Source organism: Vipera berus, assembly GCF_964194415.1.
Source record: "Vipera berus genome assembly, chromosome: 1".
Classification (NCBI taxonomy): Eukaryota; Metazoa; Chordata; class Lepidosauria; order Squamata; family Viperidae; genus Vipera; species Vipera berus.
The window spans coordinates 178,945,240-178,969,501 of record NC_138202.1 but is presented as its reverse complement, the minus strand read 5'-3'; the positions used below and the strand labels follow the sequence as shown (position 1 = coordinate 178,969,501).

Here is a 24,262-nt window from a genome sequence, read left to right as displayed (position 1 = left end):
CGTTTTGGATCCTGATTTATTTATTAAAATGTTGAGCACTCCAGATATTGTAACTGTGTAAGATAATAAGTTAAAAAACCTATCCATAAAACCAATGAACTGATAAAATACAGTTTTAACCAAAATATATTGTCTCTCCGACATTTACTTTACCAAACATACACCATAATCTTAATCCCAGAAGTGAAGCATGTTCAAAAATAATAGTTATAGAATTTTCAATTCTGCACAATTTTCTCCAAAAGTATATTCCAAGCTCTTTACAATACAAAAAATAAGATGTTAGATTTCTTCCTGTTTTAAAGAAAATATATAAATATATCAAGATAATTATCCATTTTTTTAAATATAGCCATTTTCTTTATATTCTGTTTTAAAAATGGCACTCTGATTGAGGAACCAATTTACACATCAAAGACAAACATACAAATATAAAAAATGTTTAACATTAGACAGCCTGTGCCTTGTGCATCCTGAGGTTGGGAAAAATGGGAATGTTAAGAAAGCAGGATATATAGAAATATGTACAATTTTAGAATTGGTGAAGACAATGTACTCTGTCACAAAAACGTACAGAACAGAATGTAAAAAATCAGCATGTTAGTTAAAAAGACATTGCTATCCATCATAAATGCATCAGTGAAATTTTGCATATAAATACGAAAACTGTTTGCAATAAACCTTTTATCAGGTAACATGGCTATAAAATTATCAGGTAAATTTTTTTGTTTAAATAAGTTTATATTAGTGTAGTATATGACTGGGAAACCCATAATTAGGTTACAATAGTTCATGGTAATAGAATACTGGAAGTAATATTCTAACAACTTGGGATGTTTGAACAAAATAGTTATTTTTCATGTAAATACCTGTTGGAATTCTCAGAAAACAGAAATTCAACCAATCCAAATGGAGAAATATATTATTTTGTACAGGTAGTCCTCTTATGACCACAACTGAGTCCAAAATTTTACAGCCTTTCTTGTCACAGTTGTTAAGTGAATCACTGCAGTTGATAAGTTAGTAAACCAGTTATTGAATCTAGCTTCCCCATTAACTTTGCTTGTCAGAAGGTCACAAAAGGGGGTCACATGACCTTGGGACACAGCAATGGTGATGAATATGAACCAAGCAGCTGAATTTTGATCACATGATCATGGGGATGCTGCAAAGGTCTTAACTCTGAAAAACGGACATAAGTCACTTTTTCAGTGCTATTGTAACTTTGAACGGTCACTAAACAAACTGTTGTAAGTCAAGAATCACCTGTATTTAAGAATAACATATATCTTGGAATATGCTGTGAGAAAAATGTTTTTAGCAAAAATATTAATGCAAGCCAAAATAAAGTGAAATTATGTAGTTACCTTTTTAAAAATTCAACTTGGAAATCTATTTTAAACATGAAGTAGCATTTTTCAGAAACTTGTTTACATATTGAAATTACTTTAAAATGCTTTCAAAACTATATTGTGAGATGAAACTAGGTAGTAATGCATTTTAAGGGCAGATTAAGGGTAGAAATATTGCTTATACACAGCAGTCTTGATTAACCATTCTGTATGATTTTAAAAATCATTCTTCCAGAAAAAAAATTAAAACATCAAAAGAAAAAGAAAAAAAACATTTTTCAATAGCAGCTTCATTCTAGAAGGACATCCGATACTTTTGAGAAGGTAAAGATGATTTTGTATTTGTGATCTGAATTTAAAATACAATCACTGCATGATATCCAAATTTGGACTCCAGGTAAGGTTACTTCTTCAAATTCAATGCATACATTTTAAATCTCCATGTGCAATTTCCAAAAAATTGGCTCTACACAATCAAAGATTCTACAAGGAAGTTAAGGGGAAACTGACAATCTTAACAAACAGCAAGAGTGCCCATTTGGTTCCACACTGATGTGGAATGAGTTTTGGCATTGCTTAGTTTACCAACAAGATATTAAAGCTGAGCTTCACGTAAAAGGTAAACTTTTTCAATGACTGACACTGGTTTTACAAGGGAAAATAATGCTCTGCTTGAGAAAAATATTATAGCAAGCTGCAAAACTGGGCTTTTACTGCTTTAAAAAATAGTTTTAACTCAACATGCAGTGCTTTTTTTGTAAAAGAAAAAGGTGCCGGAACTCACAAATGTCATACAACCCGCCTTGTCCTACCCTACAAGGTTCCATCCAAAAAAGGTGCCGGAACTCCATTCTGAGCGTTCTATGAGAAAAAAAGCCCTGTCAACATGTAATGTGCTGAACACTTACAAAGCAGCAATATGAGCTATTTCCTGACTATTAGCTTACTGCTGGACCTTTAAATTGTTCCATTTCTAATTCTGATGTATTATCTTGAAAAGCCACTCCCACTTTTTACTCCCTTTCCAGCCCTCTTAAAGACAATCCCAAAGCAAGTTTATATGATCTGAGCAACGTTATTTCACAGTGCAAAAAAGATTCTTGTCTCTGGTCACTTGCCATGTCTTTACTTTGGAAGTTCTTACAGCGGCTCTCTGCCTGTTTTCTGGAACAGTGTTCAAAAAAGGTTTTTTTGACTTCCCTGACACTGTCAGTTTTTTAATATCAGCTTTTTCTTTCTGAAGATGCTTCTTTATGGTAGTGTTCTTTGAGTGATGCCTGAGAATAGATGATCTAAGGGTACAAGATTTTTTTTTAAACTTTCCTTCTATTTGCTGGGTTGTATTTCTGGGTGGTTGTTTCCTACTGGCTTTCTTGACAAGGTCATGTTTGATAAAAATTAACTCTGAAGTTTTTTTCGGAAATCCTGATTCTCTACTATTGATTTTTTTCCTCTGCCATATTTTCTTTGGATTGTCTCTTTCTAAACAATCAGCAGTATGGGACTTTAAGGGACATTTGACTCCTTTCCTCTTAAATGGATTGAATTGAAAGTCACCTTCCTGCTGTGATTGATGTGAAATAAATAAGTGTTTACAGCATTTCTCTGAACAGTTATACATCAAGCATTCTGATCTTTCAGATGAAATACAAGGGTCCTCTGTCTTATGAGTTGAATTCCTATCATTCTCCTTAACAGGGTCAAGCAAGAGAGATGCCGCACAGTTGTCTGGTGAATTGAAGGGCTTTGATATATACTGGATATCAGCTTGTTTCTTCCTGTTTCCATCAAAGTTGAGGTTCCTGAAGAGCTGTCGAACATGTGCAGGCTTCTTTGTTTTCCCCCTAGCTAAGCATTTCGGAGGTATTTTTAAAATTCTATTTGTCAGAGGGTCGTAATACTTAATGGAAGTTGGTTTGTACTTGTACCTTACAGAATCTTTACTATCTGTGGAATTGTGGCTTTTAGTTTTGGGCACCTTTTCAGCCTTGTTCCTAAATTGTTTCATCTCTGGACATGAAAGAACATAAACTAGTGTTTGTGGCTGTAAAGGGCTCATGATTTTGGTATAAGATTCAGGAAGCTTAAGAGCACATAGCCTTGTTTTCATGGTAGGCGTTTTCTCATTCTCTGACCAAAGGAGGTTAGCCATCTGATCTTGTAGCTGATAGTCCTTCCTAATTGTTTTTTGCTTTACTACTGGATACTGTATTAAACTTGTTTGCGTACCATGGCTAACCTTGACTACTTGGCATCTTGAGGCAAGGCGACAAATTCTTTTTTTGGGATTCTTCGGGGGCTTTGGAACATGTATTTCTGAAGTTGCAGATAGGTTGCTGAAATCAGGGCCATCGCTTAGCCCATCAGTAAATTCGGGAAGCCCTTTAGCTGACCCAGCCTCTGTTTTGTTAGGTGCAACTGCATTGATCTTCTCATCATTCTTTTGAGTTTTTTTTCTCAGTGTACGATGAGCCAAGGGCTCAGTATCAAAATGGCAGCGGAAGCGGCCTTCTCTAAAATCCCGCACAAGTGCTTCAATTTTCATATCATCTTCATACATGATCTGAGACCAGGTTTTTCCTACAAAGGAAGGAGGCACATGAGGCAGAGCTGGAAGAACTGGTTCTTTATTTTGAACTGAAATATCATTTTCTGCTTCTGCTCTTTGTTGCACTGAAATATTTTTAAAAATGGCACTGAGTTGGGTGCCATAGTTTTCATCTTGTAGATTTACTTTAACTTCTTTGAGCAGTTCTAGATTTTTAGCAGCTAACTTGGAGAGGTTTGCTTGTGAATCAACAGCTGCATCACAATCAAAACTCATATCTGAACCATGCAAACTACTGCGATCCAAAAGTGACAGAATATTTACACAGGAACTTGTATCTTCTTCTCTGCAAGGCAACTCTTTGGGAAGAGGTTCATAGCAGTATTTCAAAATGACCTGTTCAATTATTTCATTTATAGAACTTTCAGTACTTCTGCACAAATGTTCTTTTTTTCTTGGTAATTGGGGAGCTGCTTGAAAAGTCAGGGAACTGCTTGTGCCCACAGGTTTTCTAGCATTCCTGAGACAGACATTAATCTGAGTTTTATCCTGAGATTCTAAGTCATCTTGTTTTAAAAAAAGTTGACCTGAGATTAAAGAGTTCCCTTTATTATAGACAGGACTCTCATGAAAATGTGAAACAGTTTTTGACATGACTGGCTGTAAAACAAAGTGTTTGTCTGAATTCAAAAATCCATCTTGGTTGCATATATCTTGGGTAGCCTGCTCACGTATGTCATCTGAAGCTGCTCTTGCTGGATAACTAATGTTTTGTGCAAGTCTATGAGGAGTGGATGGCACCTCACTAATAGGTAATGGATGGGGTAAAATATCCCTAGCTGTAAATGAGACTTTCTGACTGTTATTTTCAGTCAAAAGGCTTGTCGGACCAAGATTATTTATATTGCTGGAAGTGTCCAGATTTCGTTGTGAAGCTCCTAGTTTGGGTTGTTGTCCCTTTTGGATAGGTAGAAGTTCCACAGAAGCCTTCTTCTGCTTTTCATGGCTCCGGGAAATAAGGCAGCCTGATTCAGCAGTGAATCCACTCTCGATGTTTGGATTTTCCACCCTGCTCATTTCTCTCTCCTTCTCTTTGACTTCCACTGAAACAGCAGCCCCATCTTTTGCAAGAAGCTGGGAGTTGAATGGCATGTCATCATAAGTTGGTCTAGGGAAAGGGAAAAAATATAGATCAATATTATAAATTATTGAACATTAAAGCAGAATGTGCAGCTAAGGAATGAAAAGCGAGGGGAGTTAATAAAACTTTAATGGTCCTATTAGTATGACTAGCAGTACAGCTGCAAACCAAACTGGCTTACCAACCACTTATAAACCACTCAGTAACGTACAAGTTTGAGCTCTGAATTTCATGGATTCATATGTTATTTAAATCCCACTGCTACATAATGGTGAGGCATGAGAGGGAACTTTCAACATTCTGCATCATTGGGGAAAGGGCACCACGAACTCCAAAATCACTTTTTGTGTCAAATTTTTCAGTCACAATACTTAATACGTTCTGAGATACAAGAATCATGGTTCGTATCCAGGTTCACACCGAACCAAAAAACTAAACAGATTAGTTGAAATGGTGTAACACAGAAATCTGCAAATTAATCAACTATATTTTAAGCCAACATAGCTTGCAAAGCTAGCCTTAGCTATGCTAATTGCAGGAAACCTTAATGTAATCATGTAGGTAAGCAGCTGAATGGGCTGTTATTCAAAAGTAGCGAAGGTCCATATCTAAATTATAAAAGAAGAAATCTTACATTGGAACTTATAGGATACAGTACCATTGATTTTTAAAGAAAATCAGAATAAGCAAAATGTATGAAGAAAATAAATAATTTAAACTCAGTATAACTGTATACACAAAAACCAAAAACTGGACTTCCACTAGAAACTCAGACAAATCTACAAATATCTAAGTAATAACAATATGAAAGCTTAGTTTAATTAATATGAGTTAAGCAGGATTATTTTCGATTGTGAAATTATTTTGATGTCACTAGTCTCTCTTTTTATCCCTCTCATAAACAGTAATTAAAAAATTGATCAGCAACAAATTATATGTAGCCTTCGACTTATCCCTGAAGTCCCAGTTGTTGTCATTAACTAAATACCATGGTTATTAGACGAGGGAACTTCTTGCCAACTTCCCACAATCAAGGTCAGTGGGGCAGGAAGTTCCAAGTTCAAGGCCTGCAGGCAGGTAACTGCTGGGCAGGAGGGGAGGGGCGTTGAGGGGAGGGAGGGTGTGTAGATGAAAGAGAGAGTTGAGGAAGGTGCACGACAGGTACAGCATGGAGAGGGTGCACGAGACTGCAAGAAAGAGTCAGGAGGGTGTACAAGCGGTGCCATGTGGGTCGGGGAGTGTGTGCAAGAGGCACAGTGCAGGCAAGGGAAGGGTGTGAGGGAAAGTGCAGGAGGAGCCACAAGTTGGTCAGGGTGTGCAAGGGTGCATGAGGGTTTGTGGGTGGAACGGCATGAGCACAGAGGGATTGGGGGAGGGTGTGCGAGTGGGGCAGACTTAGCCCAGTGACTTGTGACCTTCATTAGTGGCTTCCTCATTGACATTTCATTCTGTGCTGGTCATAACTATCATTCATTCAATGCTACTGTGACTTGGAATAGTCACTGACCGAATAATTGTAGCTTGAGGACTACCTATATATAAATCTATTATAGCTGTATAAAAAACAAAAAAAACCAACCCCTCCATTTTCACTCACATTTGTATACAGAAATGTTTTTCAACTCATGACTAGGCATCCTCCATGACAGCCACAGCCCCTCTTGCAACACTTTTGACAACACTCCTGATCCACTTGGTGCCTCTTGTGCACTTTTCTTGAGCCTCCCAGCACCTCTCAGATAGATACATCTTTACACCTCAACCTGTGCAGCCCCTCTTGTGCACATTCCCCAACCTGTGCAGTGTTTCTCATACACTTCCACACACCCTTTCACTCCCTTTTCTACCTGATACCTCTACTTTAGTTGTGGAGAGCTGGCAGGAAGTTGCCTTGCTTAATGAATGCAGGATTCATTTAACAATGGCAACAGGGACTGTAGGGATTGCCATTGCTAAATTCCAGTCCCAATTGTGGTTTAAGTTGAGGACCACCTATATATGTGAATAAATGCTTATAGTTAAATTTTAAAAGATTCTAGAAAAAAACATCAGTAAACATAAAATGTTAAAAATACTGTGAAGAATGTTACTATCTGTATACACTCTCTCTCTCTCTCTCACACACACACACTCACACATATATATTCTTGTTGCCTCTTGAAATTTGGTTGATATACTGAATTGAAAAATCTGCTGCATAAAACTGCTGCCTTCAGAAATATTGGCTGCACCATCAATATAACGCACCACATAAAAGCATAATGAATATGGCTCAAAGTTTTTTTTAAAAAAATCCTCCTTTAGTCTCCTAACTTTTATAAATAATATATCAATAATATATCAAGTATATATGGGCTGCTGCAAAAAAGAGGTTACAATTTCCCTTGAAGGAAACCCATGAAACGTATATCAGGCTTATTTCTTACTTTGATTAGAATCACTTATCAAATGAGTCAGTTATGTAACATCTGCTACAGTGATGCTCATTAATGTCAGAATAGGTTTTGAAATATATATTAAAGCACCCTGCTATATAAAGAAAGCCAACTATTTATTACGATGGCCATTATCTGAATACCATGCTAAGCAGTTTACTTTTAGTGAGATCTGAACCAGCTTAGCCTCTTCCTGGAAGACAAAGTCCCCTCCCTCTCCTGAAGTTCAGGGCTTTCCTTCCCACTTTTGTTAATGGAACTAGGAACTATGATTATACGTGGTCATAGTTTTTAGGGGGGAAAATAGCTTGAAATTAGCTTTATTTTAAACTAGTTTCATTCCAATTAAATAAAAATGGAATTCTTCCAAAGGTTGCTATAAAATTTTAATTTTTAATATGATCAAGGGGAAAAATTTACATGGAAGGAATTGTAATAATGTATTTAATTTACCATTTGTCCTGGCACCACTTAGTTTTTGCAATGCAATTGCTAGCACATCTCTTAAAGACCATCTGTATCCTCAAATTTGAAAAATGATAACATACCCTAAATCACTAAGTGAAATCAATTATTGACATATGGCACTCAATACATGATTTCACACCATACATCTTTGTCTGATATTTATATTACTATTAATTTGCTTTTGGAGGAGCTCTTTACAGCCTTTGCTGCCTGTCCACCCTACTATTAATTTAGAAAACAGTTCATAGTTTGGATTATATATGACAAACTTCAAATTTATTGATAGTACATTCAGAACAAAGACACTAAATTGCAAAAAATATTACTGTATTAATTGAACTAAGCCTTAACTATCATATCAGCATTTCATATTTGCAATTGCAAATGTCTTAGCTTACAACTTCATTTTTAGACCAAACTTTATTCTCTTCTTTCTCATGTTTTTCACTTTTTACTTTAGTTTTCATATATTCATGGACTGAAACAGATTTCTAAATGCTCCTGGGTTTTTCAAATCCCAGCTGGTTTGTTAGCTTGCAGTGAACAGCAAATACTGAAAATATTCCCTCTGAGCCTGTAAAGAATGCACCTACAGTAAAGTGTTGGCTTAGCAACTAAAACATCTTTGGTTGAAAGCGTCTGAGTAGTAATTCCTCCAAATTAGAGGAATGGCTTTGCTCTCAACATCATCACAATGTGCTATTCAAATGGTTTCCTGACAAACTTCAAATTTATTGCAATAGGAATACCCAAAAAGTAATTGTTGAGATGTCCATGTCCTGGTAGACTTTTTTCCTTCAGTCGTTTTAGACTCAATTATATTCCTTCAGAGTATTTGAAATACCATCCAGGTTTCAACAGCATCATCAACAAACAATGCTCTTTCCGGATTGCTTTTTAAGAATGTGAATCAGGCCCTGATATATTGATAATATCTTTCATATAACCAACCTAATTTTAAGTGCTTTGGATAAGACCTTTTATGAATTGCGCAGTTGTTGCTTAAATTGTTCAAACACAACATTCTTTTTCAATCTCATAGGGAAGACCTAATTTATAACCATCTGCTTTCTAATGTAAAATTGAAGCAAAATGGCCATTACAATAGCAATTTATAGCTGGCAGGAAGGCACAAGTCTTGGGTAGGTGCTAGGGAGGTGACTGGGCAGGGGAAGGGTGCTGCAGGCACACATTACAGAGTACAAAACCTTGAGATCTCATACTCCACAGCAGGCTCCTTGGGAGAAAAAGCGACTGCAGCAACTTATGGGAGTGACTTGAAACATTCTCTGCTAGCTTCCCGTTGACTTTGTTTGTCAATGGGAAGATGGCAGGGAAGGCACAATCACATGACCATGGGATGCTGTAACCATTGTAGGAGTGAGCCAATTGCCAAGTGCCTGAGTTGTGATCATGTGACCATCGGGGTGCTGCAATAGGCAGAATTTCAAGGACTGGTTGTAAATACTACTTCTTCAGTGTCGTTGCAACTTCAAATAGTTACTGAACAAGCAGTTGCAAACTGAGGACTACCTGTAGTTCCCATCTTAGTTGAGAACTCTGAAGTGTTTCCCTCTTAACTCACTGGAGAAATCCACTTGGTAAAGTTAAATATGATCTGTTATGAAGATCCAAAATTAGGAACCTGAATTATATACTATACTAAAAATGCAACTAGCAATTGTCAATTCTTAAAAGAACCCTCACTTAGTAAATAATTTTTAAAAACTTATTAAATATTTAAAGCTGTAAAGAAAACTAAACCAAACCATTTTTGAAAGCAGTAGCCAACACAGCAAACTGCTTCGGAGGTCACATGTTAATCAGTCTAGTATTAAAGAGCCCAGATTGTGTCGCAGAAAGATACAAGTATCTAATTTATTAACTAGTTCATTCATATTGTTTTTCAGGTACTTTGATCCTCAGATTGATCTATCCCTTCATTTATACTGTCTTCTTTCAATATGACAACCTCTTTATATGTTTTTATATGTTATGAAATCTCTTTATATGTTATTCTTTATATGTTTTCCTTTGCCCAAAATTTCTTCCTAAATGTTTCTAAATGGTGTATCTTTATGCCGAGAAGCCAGTACCTGGAAGCAGTGATGGCGAAGCTTTTAGAGACCGAGTGCCCGAACCACAACCCAAAACCCACTTATGTATTGTTGGGTGCTGGGTGGGTGTGGCCCATTGGGTGGGCGTGGCTGCAGCAGTAACGGCAGACTGGGTGGGACTAAAAAGTTCAATCAATCAATTCCAACTTTGCGAGATGTTTTTTTTTCCCGTGAGAAGTTGAAATTGACTGATTGAACTTTTTTTTTTTGCACATGGCGGCGGACGTCTAAAGCAAAAAGGTTAAATTAAACCCAGCTGAAGGCCTAGGACTGGGGCGATGGCGCACATGCCCAAAGAGAGGGCATGTGTGCCACCTGTGGCACGTGTGCCATAGGTTCACCATCACGGACCTAGAGCAACATATGGGCAGAAGACATGGTGGGCAAAAGTACAGCAAATTCTGCCTTTCTGAACAAGTCTTCTCTTTCCAAAAATTGAACAGACTGTATCTATACTCCCTTCAACCGTCCTTCCCTATATTGCCTGAATTAGCTGGTTCCCCCTCTTGCTTGGCCCAGCTCAACTACATAAGGAAAGAAGAAAAACAATGTTATCTAGATACACAAGGGAATTTAGTCAGTAGTTTAATCCAACTGTCATTTGAACAGGCTGAAGAAGCATTTCATTCCAGAATTTGAATTACTATTAATTCACAGTAATTAATGTTTATGAGATTATATTTGTAGACTCCCCATGCGAAGATGGCAGGCACTAGTCTGTGCAGTCACCAGGAGATGAGCACAATTTAATGGTACTTAGCTAACAAGATGTGTACATGATTTTTTCCAAGAAACTGCTATATTATCATTAGCAGTAGCTTTATTATAATAATATAAGACCCTACATTTTCTCCAATTAGGCCTTTAAATGATTCAGAGTAAATGTGGCTAAGAGCACTAAAAACAGATATTATAGTTTCTCCCTCCTCATCAAAACAGAAAAAAGATATTGCTTTGGAGTAATGCATTTGCTGAAAATGAAAGCAAAATTAACAAGCACAAAACCACAACAGAATTTTCTCATGTCTTTTACATTTTTTTCAAGCTGCTTCCAGGTAAAAATGTATTTCAGCTACTCCAACAGGCTGCCAATTTGATACATTTCTATGTTAATATACTAGATTTGTATAATCAAACATCCAGATAGTTCAATGCACTGAATAGTTTTACCTGTTGTCGTGGTATCTGTAGGGATGATGTTGCAGAACATCTTGCAGGAAACGCTCCATCAAGCTACTTGTACCCATGCGATTCCTACAGTAACTGACAAAATGTCTGTGCTGGGAACTATATACATGCTGAGGATAAAGAGAAAAGGGTATTTTGTATTTTCATCCACTATTGTTTTTTTTTCCTTTGTAAGAGACAAAAATAAATTCCAGTAATTGCGATTACAAAAGATTATAAGAAAAATAATAATTTAAGAGTGATATTATTTGATGTCATGGAACTAAGAAATACTGGTCAAAAACCAAGCGCAGCAGATAAACTAAGGGCAAGACACCAAAAAAGCAAAAGCAAAAATGTAGTGTAAAATTTGCTAGTTAAAGAAGAGTAAAAATAGGATATGATAAAATAACCATTTTTGTACCTCTGATAATCATAATTATCCCAATTCCCTAAGCCTTTATGCCAGATTTCATAGATTTTGCTCTTCGACACTAAACTATGTTACAAGCAAATAAAGGAGGTAGTTCATCAGGAAACTTTCCTAACAACAGCATTTTCTGTAAGCTTTCCAACAACAATCCCAAGGTGCCCCCCCACCCCCCATGCTCATGGATCCTACTAACCATGTGTCACTTCTTCAGAGAAAGGGGCGTGCAAAGATCCATATTTGAAAGGCAAGACATGAACTGGGGCATTTGAGAATACTCTCACACATCTATTGGCAACTACTTAGTTTTGAACTCACTTGGCACTCTCAGGAAAATTCCTGATTCAAGGAAATGCTGATAGATGTGTCATACATGCCAACTCTTGCGCCAAATCACCATTTCCCCTTCAAATACAGTCTTACAAGAAATAAAGCATCTTCTCCTGATGAAAGGAGTTGCAAGAGAGTAAGTCCATTTAAGACTGTTGTAACAGAAGTGACACAGAAAGAAGAAAATTAAGATTTGCATAAGTGAGGGTCATGCCTCTATCATAGTTAATGAACATATTTGGTTTTTTTTTTAAAAAATGACTAAGCTTTTCTCAAGTCAATCACTTCAACACTTATAAGTTAAAAGTACAAATATATGGAAGTATGTACGGAAAGAACTTTGCTTTGATTTTTTTAGATCTACTCTAAAACTGAGAATAGGCCAAGGCTTTTTTTTTGTATCTGAGAATTTTGAGAGCATACTGTGGATGCTCTCACAAAATTACTGTGATTGAAGTGCTTGTGTCCCTACGAATGCCTGTTATGATAGAAGTAAACAATCGCAACATTTAATCTGTTTAATTTTCCATTACTTTCTAGTTCCGCCATATATTTAACATTTCAGTGAATCTTTGGAAGAGGATAATGGAAATAACCCAGAACAAAACACTGATTTGCAGCCATTTTTCCCCTCAAGAGTCATTCCCTTTTTGGGAATGCAGAGGAATTTTAGAAAATCAAGGTATGAGATTGTGCTTTGCAGCATGCTTTTTTTTAAAAAAAAAAATCAAGGTTTGCAGGGAAGAGAGCTTGGAGGCTACAAGGGAGATTTCCACGAGCAGTTTGTTTCTATAGGGAAAGCCTTAAAAAAGGAACTATTAAACAATTTAGTGAGGTTTCCATATGTCAGAGTTAAATTTTTATCTGAATACCTGTTCAAGATTGCTGTAGGGCACATGGCAACAGTTGCAATAACCTTGTCTGTTCTGCATAATAGGTAATCCAGTCTTTGACAGCTCTAACCCTTGTTTATTTAAACTGAAAAATATAAATTTTGATATAATTTATTTTCAGAGAGAATTATAAAGCATAGTAAATGAAATTAACTGCAAAGGAGGTTCCATTATTCAGAAGTATCTACTGTATAACAGAGTAAGCCTTGTGAGGATTTACATTTATTGTGTGATGTCATCATCAGGAAAATGAGGCCAATTACATACTGTCAGTTTGAAACGTATGTGTGATGATGCCATTGTTCAAATGACACTGCATTCAAATTCCATTGCATAAAGGTTCGATGAAATGAGGTGTTGCAGGCTCAAGTATTAAAAGGCGTTAGTGTACTATTACAATATTCTTGTTACATTTTTCAATAGCCCAACAAAATTAATTAGATCTCACTGAATGTGCTGTAGAAGTAGTAGATGTATTTACATTCTTCTCAAATTAGAAGTTGATTTTAAATTCTACTTACAGTATATTATTTATACCTAATGCAGAAATTAAAATCAGCAAAACACTAAAATGAATGAAAAGAAAATGAAAACAAGACAAAATACAAAAAAGATAACATATTCAAATAAAAGTTACACTAGCTAAGAGAAGGAATGCCTCTTTTAAACAGAAGACTGTTAACCAGTTTATGAAACCTACCATATGAAATACCAACCTGCCCTCCCCCCAAAAACCTGGAAGTTTCACAGTTTAAATATGGCCACTGAGAACTGCCCCCTCTGCAAATCATGCTGCTGCCACAGCCTAGAGAAAGGCCTTTACACTTCATGAGTTAATAAAGCTAGTCTGGGATGACGTAGTCTATAAATTATCCTGGATCCAGTGGTGGGATTCAGCCAGTTCGCACCACTTTGGCAGAACTGATAGCTAATTTTTTTTGTTGCCCAGGCCCAGAATTGACTTCCGGAAGTGGCATCCACAACAGAGAACCAGTTGTTCACATATTTGAATCCCACCACTGCCTGAATCTAGTCTTTTTGTAGCTTTAAGAATCATCACCAATATTTTAAATTGTGCCCATCATTATTTTTTAAATTGGAGAGTACAATTTCTTTTCTCATTGAAGCATTGGGGATTCTTTGCACTCTTTGACCAGATCTTCCCTAGCTGTCTTAATCACCCAGAAAAGACAAATATACATGCTAATTAGTCTTGTGCTATCTTCAAATGGTATAAACTGTAACTCTGCCATAAGAAATGGCCAAATAGACATCATACATGCATTTGAACACTACAACAAATGAATACATGTTAGAGCAAATGCAACTGATTTTTATCCCTAATATTTCACAGAAAGGTCACAGTGGACAACTGAGTAATCTGAAATTGATTTTCCCGTAATAGACATTTAAAAGGAGAATACTTCTGCTGCATTACTCTGCAGATGCAGTGATAGTGGCAAAACATAATTTCTTTGCCAAGACATCAGAGCCAAGACATCTTACACTTTTTAGATCTGACTAACTCTTCCTTCATCATCACTCTAGAGTCTAGACTCAGCCTTGCCGTTTTATTGTCCTGAGTTTCCAGTAAAAACATCATACCTTATTGTCTTCATCATTATGAAAAGTACAAGAAAGTGAATATGACAACTATTCAAATTGTTTGCCTATGCTAGACAATGGTCCACCACTGAAAAGCACCACTTAATCAGGCAAAGGAAATTTACTATCACAACCAGGAAAAGCCTGGAAGACAAGCATAGCACACTTCTTGTTGTATCTCCTGTCTGACATACACAATTACAGAAGTATCCACAGGAGGGCAACACATTTAAAACAAGTGTGTGGGAGGGGGAAGACTTCAATTACAGTGGGGGGTCATCATTTTAACATTTTTTTTTACCATTAACTAACTTCCAAGTCTCTCTGGGGTGGGGGACCAAGACAAAAAGAATACAGATTAATTAACCGATAATTCAACATCTCCTTGGACACAATCATGCAACCCAACAAAATTTCATACTCAGTGTAAGGTGAAGTATTCTAAAGAAACAAGCTTTACTAAAGGCAAAGTTCCAGAACAGTTCATCCTTCATAATAATTCCCTTTTCCTTATGCTTACAAACAGAAATAATTATATCAATAAGAGCAACCATTCACCTTTATTCCACTACCAAATGCTAACTGAAACAGATTAAATCAACCACTCCTGTCCTTACAACTAAGAAAACACAACAGAAAATGCAACAAAATATTCAGACTTGGATCTGCCGGCCACACTGTCCACCATCAGAAATACAAGACATAACCAAATTAATTAATAAAATGAATTCATTTATATGCTATGAAAATAATTTTAAAATCACCATAAACATGATAATATATCTGGTCATGATTTAACATTCCTAATTCTTCTAAATGAAACTTGTTTTTCTATACAGGTAGTCCTCGAGTTATGAGTGTAATGGAGCCTGCACATTCCACTCATAACTCGGAAACTCATGGGAATGAATCTTATACCTCGAACGAGATCACTCCCTTGCTCGTTAAGACACGCGGGGCTTGTTAAGTGAAAATAAGGTGTATCAGGGTGGGGAAGGCATGGAGGACCTAGAGCAGGGGTAGGCAACCTAAAACACTCAAAGAGCCACTTTGACCCGTTTCCCACCGAAAACACTGGGAGCCGCAAAATCCTTTTGACATCTAAAATGAAGATAATACTACATATATTGTTTTTTACCTTTATGCTATGTATAAAAAAACTATAGTGTGCTGCATTTATGAAATCAATAACTGCTACAAGGAAAACAAATTTTTATTTCTGCATGCAACAAAAGCATTTTGAACTCCAATAAAAAAAGACACTGGGTCGAAGGTTACTTTCAATTAAAATACTCAAATGTCTATTTGAAATAAAAAGCCGGTGCAAACTATAAAAACTACAAACAGAAAAATAGAAAAGAAAAAAATTCGGGTGGGGAGGGGGGAGAAAAGGACAGGAGAAAGAGGGGGAAAAACCTTTCTCCTTCATCCCAACTGGTAAAACAATTTTAGTAGCTTATCTACCATCTTTAAATACAGCATAATTATCCCCATACCTCACCTCTTAATTAAAAAAATCAAAATATTTCATTAAACATTCTTTACCAAAATCCAGTAAGGACAACCACATATATTCATATTTTCTCTCTGTGTCTCCCTCCCTCCCTCCCTCTCTCTCTCCCTCCCACTCTCTTTCTGCCCTTGGTCTGCCAGTCCTCTTCCCCCACTCAGTGTGTTTGTGTGTTTTGTGTGTGTGAGAGACAGAGAAAGGCACCTGTGCTTCCCTTCTCTCTCTCTCTCTCCCTCCCTCTCTCTTTCTGCCCTTGGTCTGCCAGTCCTCTTTCCCCAGTGTGTGTGTGTGTGTGTGTGTGTGTGGCACTTGCGCTTTCCTTCTCTCTTTCTCTCTCCCACCCTCTCTCTTTTTCTCTCTCCCTCTCCCTTCCTTTCTGCCCTTGGTCTGCCAGTCCTCTTCCCCCACTTAGTGTGTTGTGTGTGTGTGAGAGAGTGAGAGACAGAGAGAGGCACTTGCACTTCCCTTCTCTCTCTTTCTCTCTCTCCCTCCCTCTCTCCAATCTTCTGCTCACCTGGCAAGCTAGCTTCACCTCGGACAAGCCGACACACATTCTTATTGGGCTGGCTCTCCTGCCCTGCTTTTTGCTGTTTCCTGCTTCCTGTGGAGACGCAGCAAAGGCAGGAGCCCTGCCCAATAAGCTTGTCAGCTTCTCGGAGGACAACATGAGTCACACACACACACACACACACACACACAGAGAGAGAGAGAGAGAGAGAGAGAGAGAGAGAGAGAGAGAGAGAGAGAGAGATAAGGGAGGCGCAAGTGCTTCTCTTTGTCTCTCTCTGCAAATTGGGAGCTGCAGAAGGCTGAAAGAGCCGCATGCGGCTCCAGAGCTGCAGGTTGCCGACTCGTGACCTAGTGATGTAACAGGCCCCCAAGGCCTCCCTGACCCACTAAGAAACCTCATGCTTCTCCCCCACTTCCTGCCACGCCAGACTCACATACCTTGCAAAATCTTGTCTCCTCTCTGCCGTAGTTTCTTTTCCTTTGAGGGAGAGGAGAGTCGGCTTGGAAATGCTTTTTTTTAATTTTTTTTTATTCCATTTATATCCCGCCCTTCTCCGAAGACTCAGGGCGGCTTACAAGCTTAGCAGTAGTTTTTGTGCCGATAATGGCAGCTCCTGGGTGCCGTAATATTGTGCAAGTACAAACACAAATTCTCTGCAAAAGAGATTACGGCCCCCAGAAGGTTTCATTCTTGGGGGGGGAAGCGTTTGCTACGTTTGCATGCCTATAGGGCAAAGCGTGGAATTGGCCAGGCACAGGAACCAATACCATCCGTGGCCTGGGTGCACTGGTCGCTCGAGTGCACCAGCCTTGGTTTGAGGGCAGGAATGAAGTCTTCAACTGAGTGGGAAGGCATCGCGGGGCAAATCCCCTTGCACCTGCATCCAAACTGCTGGCAGCGGCAGCAGCAACAGCCACCTGAGTGGCCACGATCTCCCCTCCCCAGCCAGCCACCCAGCCCACCTGACCCACTTGCCTGACCGGCCGGTGGCACAAATCCTGACCACTCTTCTCCTTGTCCTCCTCCCTACTCAAGTGGTGGCAACAGCTTCGGTTTCTCTGCTCTGTCTGAAAGGAAGAAAGCTGAGGCGCATAGCAGGATTGCTCTCAAAAAGATGCAGGTGAGCTGCTTGCTCGCATGCACCGGGCTCATTGAGAGCAATCCCACTCTGTGCTTCTGCTTCTTTCCACTTGGATGGAGCGGAGAAACTCAAGCCGCTGCCGCTCAAACACTTTTTATCCAAACGCAGACCAGAGAGATATTGGAATGTCCGTGTTCCTGCCAGTGGGGCGTTCAGAAACAGAAAGGAACACTTTGTGTGACTGCTTGAAGCTCCGTGTGACTCAGGTCTCCGTTGGGATAAAAAGTGTTTGACCGCTTATTCAAAAGACAGGGATTCGCTGCGTTTTGAAGCGCCATGTGACAGTGCTTTCCGTTTCTGAAGCACCCAACTGGCAGCCTTTTTTCAAGCTCCTTCCTGGTGAAAACTAGCCTGTGGAGCAAGTGCGCCTCGCTCTTTGGCTCAGTTTTCGCTGGAAAAAGAGTTTTCTCAAGCCCTTTCCTGGCGAAAACAAGCCTCCGGAGCGAGGGGATTCTTGATTCTACATGAAACGAATCTTACCTAGTATTGCTGTCCTGCCATAAGGAACCGTCATTACCTGAACGGAAAAAAGTGAAAGAGAACATCAATCCACATTCTTATGTCCCATGTTTCATTTATCTTTCAGAACCGTAAAATTCATTTCAACAGAAGCTGAAACGAAGCTTGCATTGCACATTTCTCACCGAATAAAGAGGTTTACCTTGTGCTGAACTAGCACTGGCTTCATCAGCTTGCTTATTATGATCAAACATCTGTAAAACAAAACAGTGCAGAACACTGAACAGACAGAAAAGTTCCTCCAAGAAATATTTGCTCAGAAAAAAAATAACTAAGAACAATATTCTGAATTTCATTAAAAGAGCCTCAGTAGTACTATAGAATGTTTCCATTTCATGAATAATCTCATTGTTAAACAAAAGTTTGAGAATGAAAGCAATCTCAGGAGATTTCTTTTTGAAAGAGAGATGTCATCATGCAATGCAGATAACAATTACCAAACATACATGGGATTTTCAAGATACTGTCCTTTAATGAACATAATTTAATATGTTATAATCTCAGGCTGAAACTAAATCACAGGACAGAGTTTTCCCTCTGTTATATAACACTGCTGCTATAGGAGTTGCATTAGTTGCTAATTTACACTAGCACTGATGTTACCTAGTGTGGGTAATGACATGTCTGAAAGAAAACAACCAGGCTCAGAGAGCACCAAGGACCCCTCATTTCAACCCTGAGCTGCAAATATTCTCCTTAATTGTTACTAATTTATTTTCAGTGTAATCCAAGGTGTTGGTTAAACTCTTGCCACTCAATTCAGGTGAATAGAAATTAATAGCCAAAGGCAGTAGCAGGATGGACACAGAATGAGTCATTGTTGGTGCCTGCTTCTCTCCTTTAAGGCAAAAATGCTCTCCTCTCTTACAGTCTTCTGGAGAATAGTTTAGAGCTGGCTTTACTGGACTGCCTTTTAATGATTAAGCAGGAGAGAAAGATCCATGCCATCACTGTTTTATTACCATTGTTAGTTGTACTGTTGATTGTGTTGCTACACAATCTAGGGCAGTCACATAAACATATCTTTTGTTTATGTGACTGCCCTAGACCCTCTGATGTGAGGCAATTTATAGTAAAATGTATACAGGGAGAAACAAATATCAAATATCAAATTTTAAAATAGGCACAATACTTTTCCAGTGACTTACTTCTTCACCCTGTTGTCTGAACTCTCTTCTACATCATTGGACTTTGAAATCAGATGAAATAGGGAGAGGTAACTTACAGGACACGGAACCATTCAATGCCTCTTATCGATATGCCCCTGTAAGATTCCTGTGTCCTCCTTTAATGTGATTGGAGCACAGTAACTTTTAAACAGACATATGTAATACAATTACATGCTATATGAGTTTTGGTCACTGGCAGCAATATAATCACATTTCATAATATAATGATAACAGACACAAAGTTGGCATTCATCATAATCTTATCAAATCTGCTTCCCTATCCCAGAGTAAATTTAATAAAATTTGTAAACATGTAAGTAAAGGTAAAGGTAAAGGTTCCCCCGCACATGCGTGCTAGTCTTTTCCAACTCTAGGGGCCGGTGCTCATCTCCGTTTCAAAGCCGAAGAGCCAGCGCTTGTCTGAGGACGTCTCCGTGGTCATGTGGCCGGCATGACTAGACGCCAAAGGCGCACGGAACGCTGTTACCTTCCCACCGTAGTGGTCCCTATTTTTCTACTTACATTTTTACGTGCTTTCAAACTGCTAGGTTGGCAGAAGCTGGGACGAGTAACAGGCACTCACTCTGCTACGCGGCACTCGGGATTCGACCTGCCAAACTGCCAATCTTCTGATCGACAAGCTCAGCGTCCTAACCCACTGAGCCACCGCGTCCCTTTTACATGTAAGTAACTAGACACAAAGGGACGCGGTGGCTCAGTGGGTTAGGACGCTGAGCTTGTCGATCAGATGGTCGGCAGTTTGGCGGGTCGAATCCCAAGTGCCGCATAACAGAGTGAGCGCCTGTTACTCGTCCCAGCTTCTGCCAACCTAGCAGTTCAAAAGCATGTAAAAATGCAAGTATAAAAATAGGGACCACTACGGTGGGAAGGTAACAGCGTTCCGTGCGCCTTTGGCATCTAGTCATGCCGGCCACATGACCACGGAGACGTCCTTGGACAAGCGCTGGCTCTTCGGCTTTGAAACGGAGATGAGCACCGGCCCCTAGAGTCGGAAACGACTAGCACGCACGTGCGGGGGAACCTTTACCTTTAACTAGACACAAATAGAGAATGGATGGGGAAAGCACTATTTTTCCAAGATTATCTATAAAGAACCCCAACATTAATACAGCAGCCATTCATGTTTCCAGAAACAAGTGGTTTAGAATAGAAATTGTATCTTGGAAAACACTCCTTTAAATTGCAACTCACAATAATAAAGCTAGGTAAACAAAATACAGTAAAATAAAATGCCCAAATTTTGACCCTACCTATTCTAGGGATGCACTTCTTACCAGTCCTACTCTATCTTTAATACTGTATAGAATGATGGGTGATGACTATAGAGAAAGGGGAAAGAAGTTACCCAGTTATTATTACAAAACTCAACTTCAGGACTGGGTAACCTGAAACAAGAGTTCTGGTTAAAGCTTAGGATACACTTGTACACACTTGAGTTTTTTCTTCCTACAATGCAATATATCATGTGAAAATGTACTTTGAACCCAAATTTAAAATGATTCATAATACATATCATTACTGTATATTTTATTGTGAGTCTCCCTATACCAGGGGTAGGCAACCTCGGCTCCATGACTCATGGACTTCAATTCCCAGAATTCCTCAGTCAGCTATGCACAGAATCCCAGTAGTTTCCTATAAGCATCTACACGGAATAATTGGCATGCTAATGTCATGTAAAACCATACACTGCCTTTTACCTATGTCCAAGATATGCCACCTTATCCACTGGAATGAAAGTCAACTGAAAGCACCTCCATTATGAAAGGGACACAGAAATAAATAGGAAAAGGGATGTAAATAGAAATTAGAAGGATGGAAATGGGGTGGAAAGAGGCCAGGCTGAAACTCTTTTCAATTTTATACCCAGTGCTTTTTTTGTAAAAGAAAAAGGTGCCAGAACTCACACATGTCATACAACCCGCCTTGCCTACCCTACAAGGTTCCATCCAAAAAAAGGTGGCGGAACTCCGTTCTGAGCGTTCTATGAGGAAAAAAGCCCTGTTTATACCAATTTCCAGGTAAAGATCTCTATTGGTGTTTATAACAGCTTAATTACATAGGCCTCTACTAATATGCCAAATCTCAGGTACAGCTATTTTATATGGCCTATTCAAATATTTAATCTGTTCCTGTGCTGAGCAGAAAAGTAGACTCAAAAACATAAATGGCTACTTCCAACACTGCGATTCTATGAAACCTACACAAGTGAGTTGATTTTAGTATTAGTATTTGGTATTTTAGTATTTAGTATTAGTATTTGGGTGAAATCATGGTTACAGGCTAGCCCTGGTATCCAACTCTGTTGGTGCGATCTAGAAGTAACGGTTAGGAATCACCATACCGCTAAAGCTGCTGCAAAGCTCTCACTAAAGGACATTGGCTGGTTCACACAGCATGCTAAGCCATGGCCGATCACAACTTATCAAACTACATCTGCTGCCATTCCCATACAACCCATTAAGCCAGGGGTCTTCAAACTTGGCCCTTTTATGACTTGTGGACTTCAACTCCCAGAATTCCTCAGCCAGCAAAGCTGGCTGAGGAATTCTGGGAGTTGAAGTCCACAAGTCATAAAAGGGCCAAGTTTGAAGACCCCTGCATTAAGCCAAACTGAACTACATCTCATTAAGGTTAGCATAAACCAGGACGTGTTTCGATACAATGTTCATAAGCAGGAGCGGAAGGAAAATTGGGGTATCAAAATGAAGGACTCAGGTGCACGCGGAACTCCCCCCCACCCCGCCCCACGGCGAGTAACAACTACGATTTCAGGGGTTGAACTCTCAGAGCAGACATTACACGGGGGTGGGGGGTGGGGAGTGGAAGGGTGCGCGCGCGCGCTCCGGAAGCAGCCAATAAGCCCCGCCCCTGGGCGCGTGCATGGAAGGAAGCGACGACGTCGGGGTAATCTAACCGCTGTGCTTTTCCTTTCGTCTACACCGCCGATTTAAGTGCCCGACCTAAATTGCCTGTCGCCCTTCTACGTTTGTTTCTTACCTCCATTGCGCTTCCCCCTCCCCCTTCACTGATTCAAAAGTGTCAAAAAAAACCTCACCGCCACAACTTCCTCTTCCGGGTTATCAGGGAGACAATCACTCAATATTCCTAGAGAGGCGTACAAAACACATATGTACAGTATTATTCCGCGTGCCGGCTGGACGAGCGGTTGGAAACGCCTATAAGAAGAGCTGAAAGTGCTCGCGGCTGTTTGCGGTTATCACAATAGTCTTTAAGGAGAAAGTAGAACATGCCCCCGATTGCAAGCAGCGGTGTTTTCTGTGTCTCCAAACACCAGACTTTGTGCCAAAGCATTGTTTTTGCCATTGTAGTTTTGCTAGGTGTGGTTTGCATAGAACAAGCTTTGCCGTGCTTAGCTAACCTTTTGAGGTTTACACAATACAGTAGTTAAACCCTAGTTAAAAGGTTTACCAAATGGCCTTTGCTAAATTACAAACAACCCGCATTTTTTTTTCTTCCGAGGTGTGTGAACTGGCTGGTGTCCCGGCAGGAGACCGCAGAGAAGGGAGCCGTGAGCTCTCCGAGCTGCATCCCAGGAGCTGCCCCACTTCGCACTTTTCGGTTCCTCTAGTGCCCGATTCAATTTGAAGATAGTCTAGAATAGAATAAAGACGGTCCATCATCCTAATCTCCTTTTCTATCCAGTAACAACCACCTATTCTTCGTTGCCTAGTAATACAAAGGTTCCCTTTTGTGAAAATGATACTTGTCTTAACATACAAATTTAATACCTGTGAAAATGCTTATGTGTACCATTAATTTTTAACCCATATCAGAAAGTTTTAAACTGTTTAGAATGATCACTAGTCCTACTGTAACACTTGCTAAGAGATTGAATAGCTGTTTAAATTCAGTGTGTGAAAGGAAAAGAGACATACTTAGTAAAAGGAAGAACTGTGCCCTTTACAGTAATGGTGAAAGATTGTGGTTGGCACACATTTCTCCACAGGAACAGAGTGCAGAACCAGGTAGCATAGGAATTGAGGAACTGGCACTTACAACAGCCAGAGCAAATCTGAAAAGTGTCATAAAAGATACAAAGCAAGCCCATTGCCAGAAAATTCAGAACTTTTTTCAAGACCCTACAAACACACGGCAAATGTGGAAAGGAATCCAGACCACAACGGATTACAAGGTGAATCCACCAAGATGCAAGGATGACATGGACTTCCTAATCAAACTGAATGCTTTTTTGGTAATTTTGAGACATCAAATAGTACTCCTGCTAGGAAAGCTATGCCCCATCCTGATGAGCAAGTGCTAAGCTTTAATGTCACCTCTGTCCGGAAAACACTGAGGAAACTTAACATTTTGAAAGCAGCAGGCCCAGATAGCATCTCTGGACGTGCCCTTAGAGATTGTTCTCACAGATATTTTCAATCTCATTGCAGCAGGCAGTGGTCCCATCATGTTTTAAGATGGCCATCATCTTGCCAGTGCCAAAAAAGTCCACAATTACAGGCATCAATGATTACTGTCCGATTGCACTGAAATCCACCATTATGAAATGCTTTGAGAAGCTGATAAAGGACTTTATTGTATCTAGCCTCCCGCCAGCATTTGACCTGCTTCAGTTTGCCTACCGACCAAATCGCTCTACGGAGGATGCTATCTCCTCTGTTCTCCATCTGAGCTTGAAGCACTTAGAGGAAAGAAATACGTGTGTTTGTTGTTTGTTGACTTCAGTTTGGCATTGAACACAATCATTCCCCAGCATCTAGTAAACAAACGGCCTTTTAGGCTTAAACACACCTTTGTGCAACTGGATTCTGGATTTTCTTACCAACAGGCCCCAATATGTGCGAGCTGGAACAAATACCTCTTAATACCATTTCCTTGAGCACAGGTTTTCCTCAGGGCTGCATCCTAAGTCCGCTGCTGTTC

The 24,262-nt window shown here is 39.3% G+C and overlaps 1 protein-coding gene across 1 annotated transcript; it reads right to left on the bottom strand.

The window, feature by feature from the left end:
- On the bottom strand, nucleotides 1–19,357 carry ZDBF2 (zinc finger DBF-type containing 2). Its single transcript, XM_081324822.1, has 6 exons — nucleotides 19,316–19,357; nucleotides 18,310–18,361; nucleotides 18,129–18,165; nucleotides 12,861–12,966; nucleotides 11,232–11,359; nucleotides 1–5,068 (listed from the first exon to the last, which is right to left on the bottom strand). Exons 2-6 carry the CDS (start codon nucleotides 18,359–18,361, stop codon nucleotides 2,428–2,430), a joined length of 2,964 nt encoding a protein of 987 aa, XP_081180948.1. The 5' UTR covers nucleotides 19,316–19,357; the 3' UTR covers nucleotides 1–2,427.
- Nucleotides 19,358–24,262: the final 4,905 nt, after the last annotated feature.

What these genes read in the sequence shown, in the direction of transcription:
- ZDBF2 (XM_081324822.1), bottom strand. Translation starts at nt 18,361, where the DNA reads ATGTTTGATCATAATAAGCAAGCTGATGAAGCCAGTGCTAGTTCAGCA. An exon ending in CCTACAGCAATCTTGAACAG is followed by an intron (nt 11,360 to 12,860) that starts GTATTCAGATAA and finishes CTTTATCCTCAG; the next exon opens with CATGTATATAGTTCCCAGCA. An exon ending in TACAGATACCACGACAACAG is followed by an intron (nt 5,069 to 11,231) that starts GTAAAACTATTC and finishes CCCTTTCCCTAG; the next exon opens with ACCAACTTATGATGACATGC.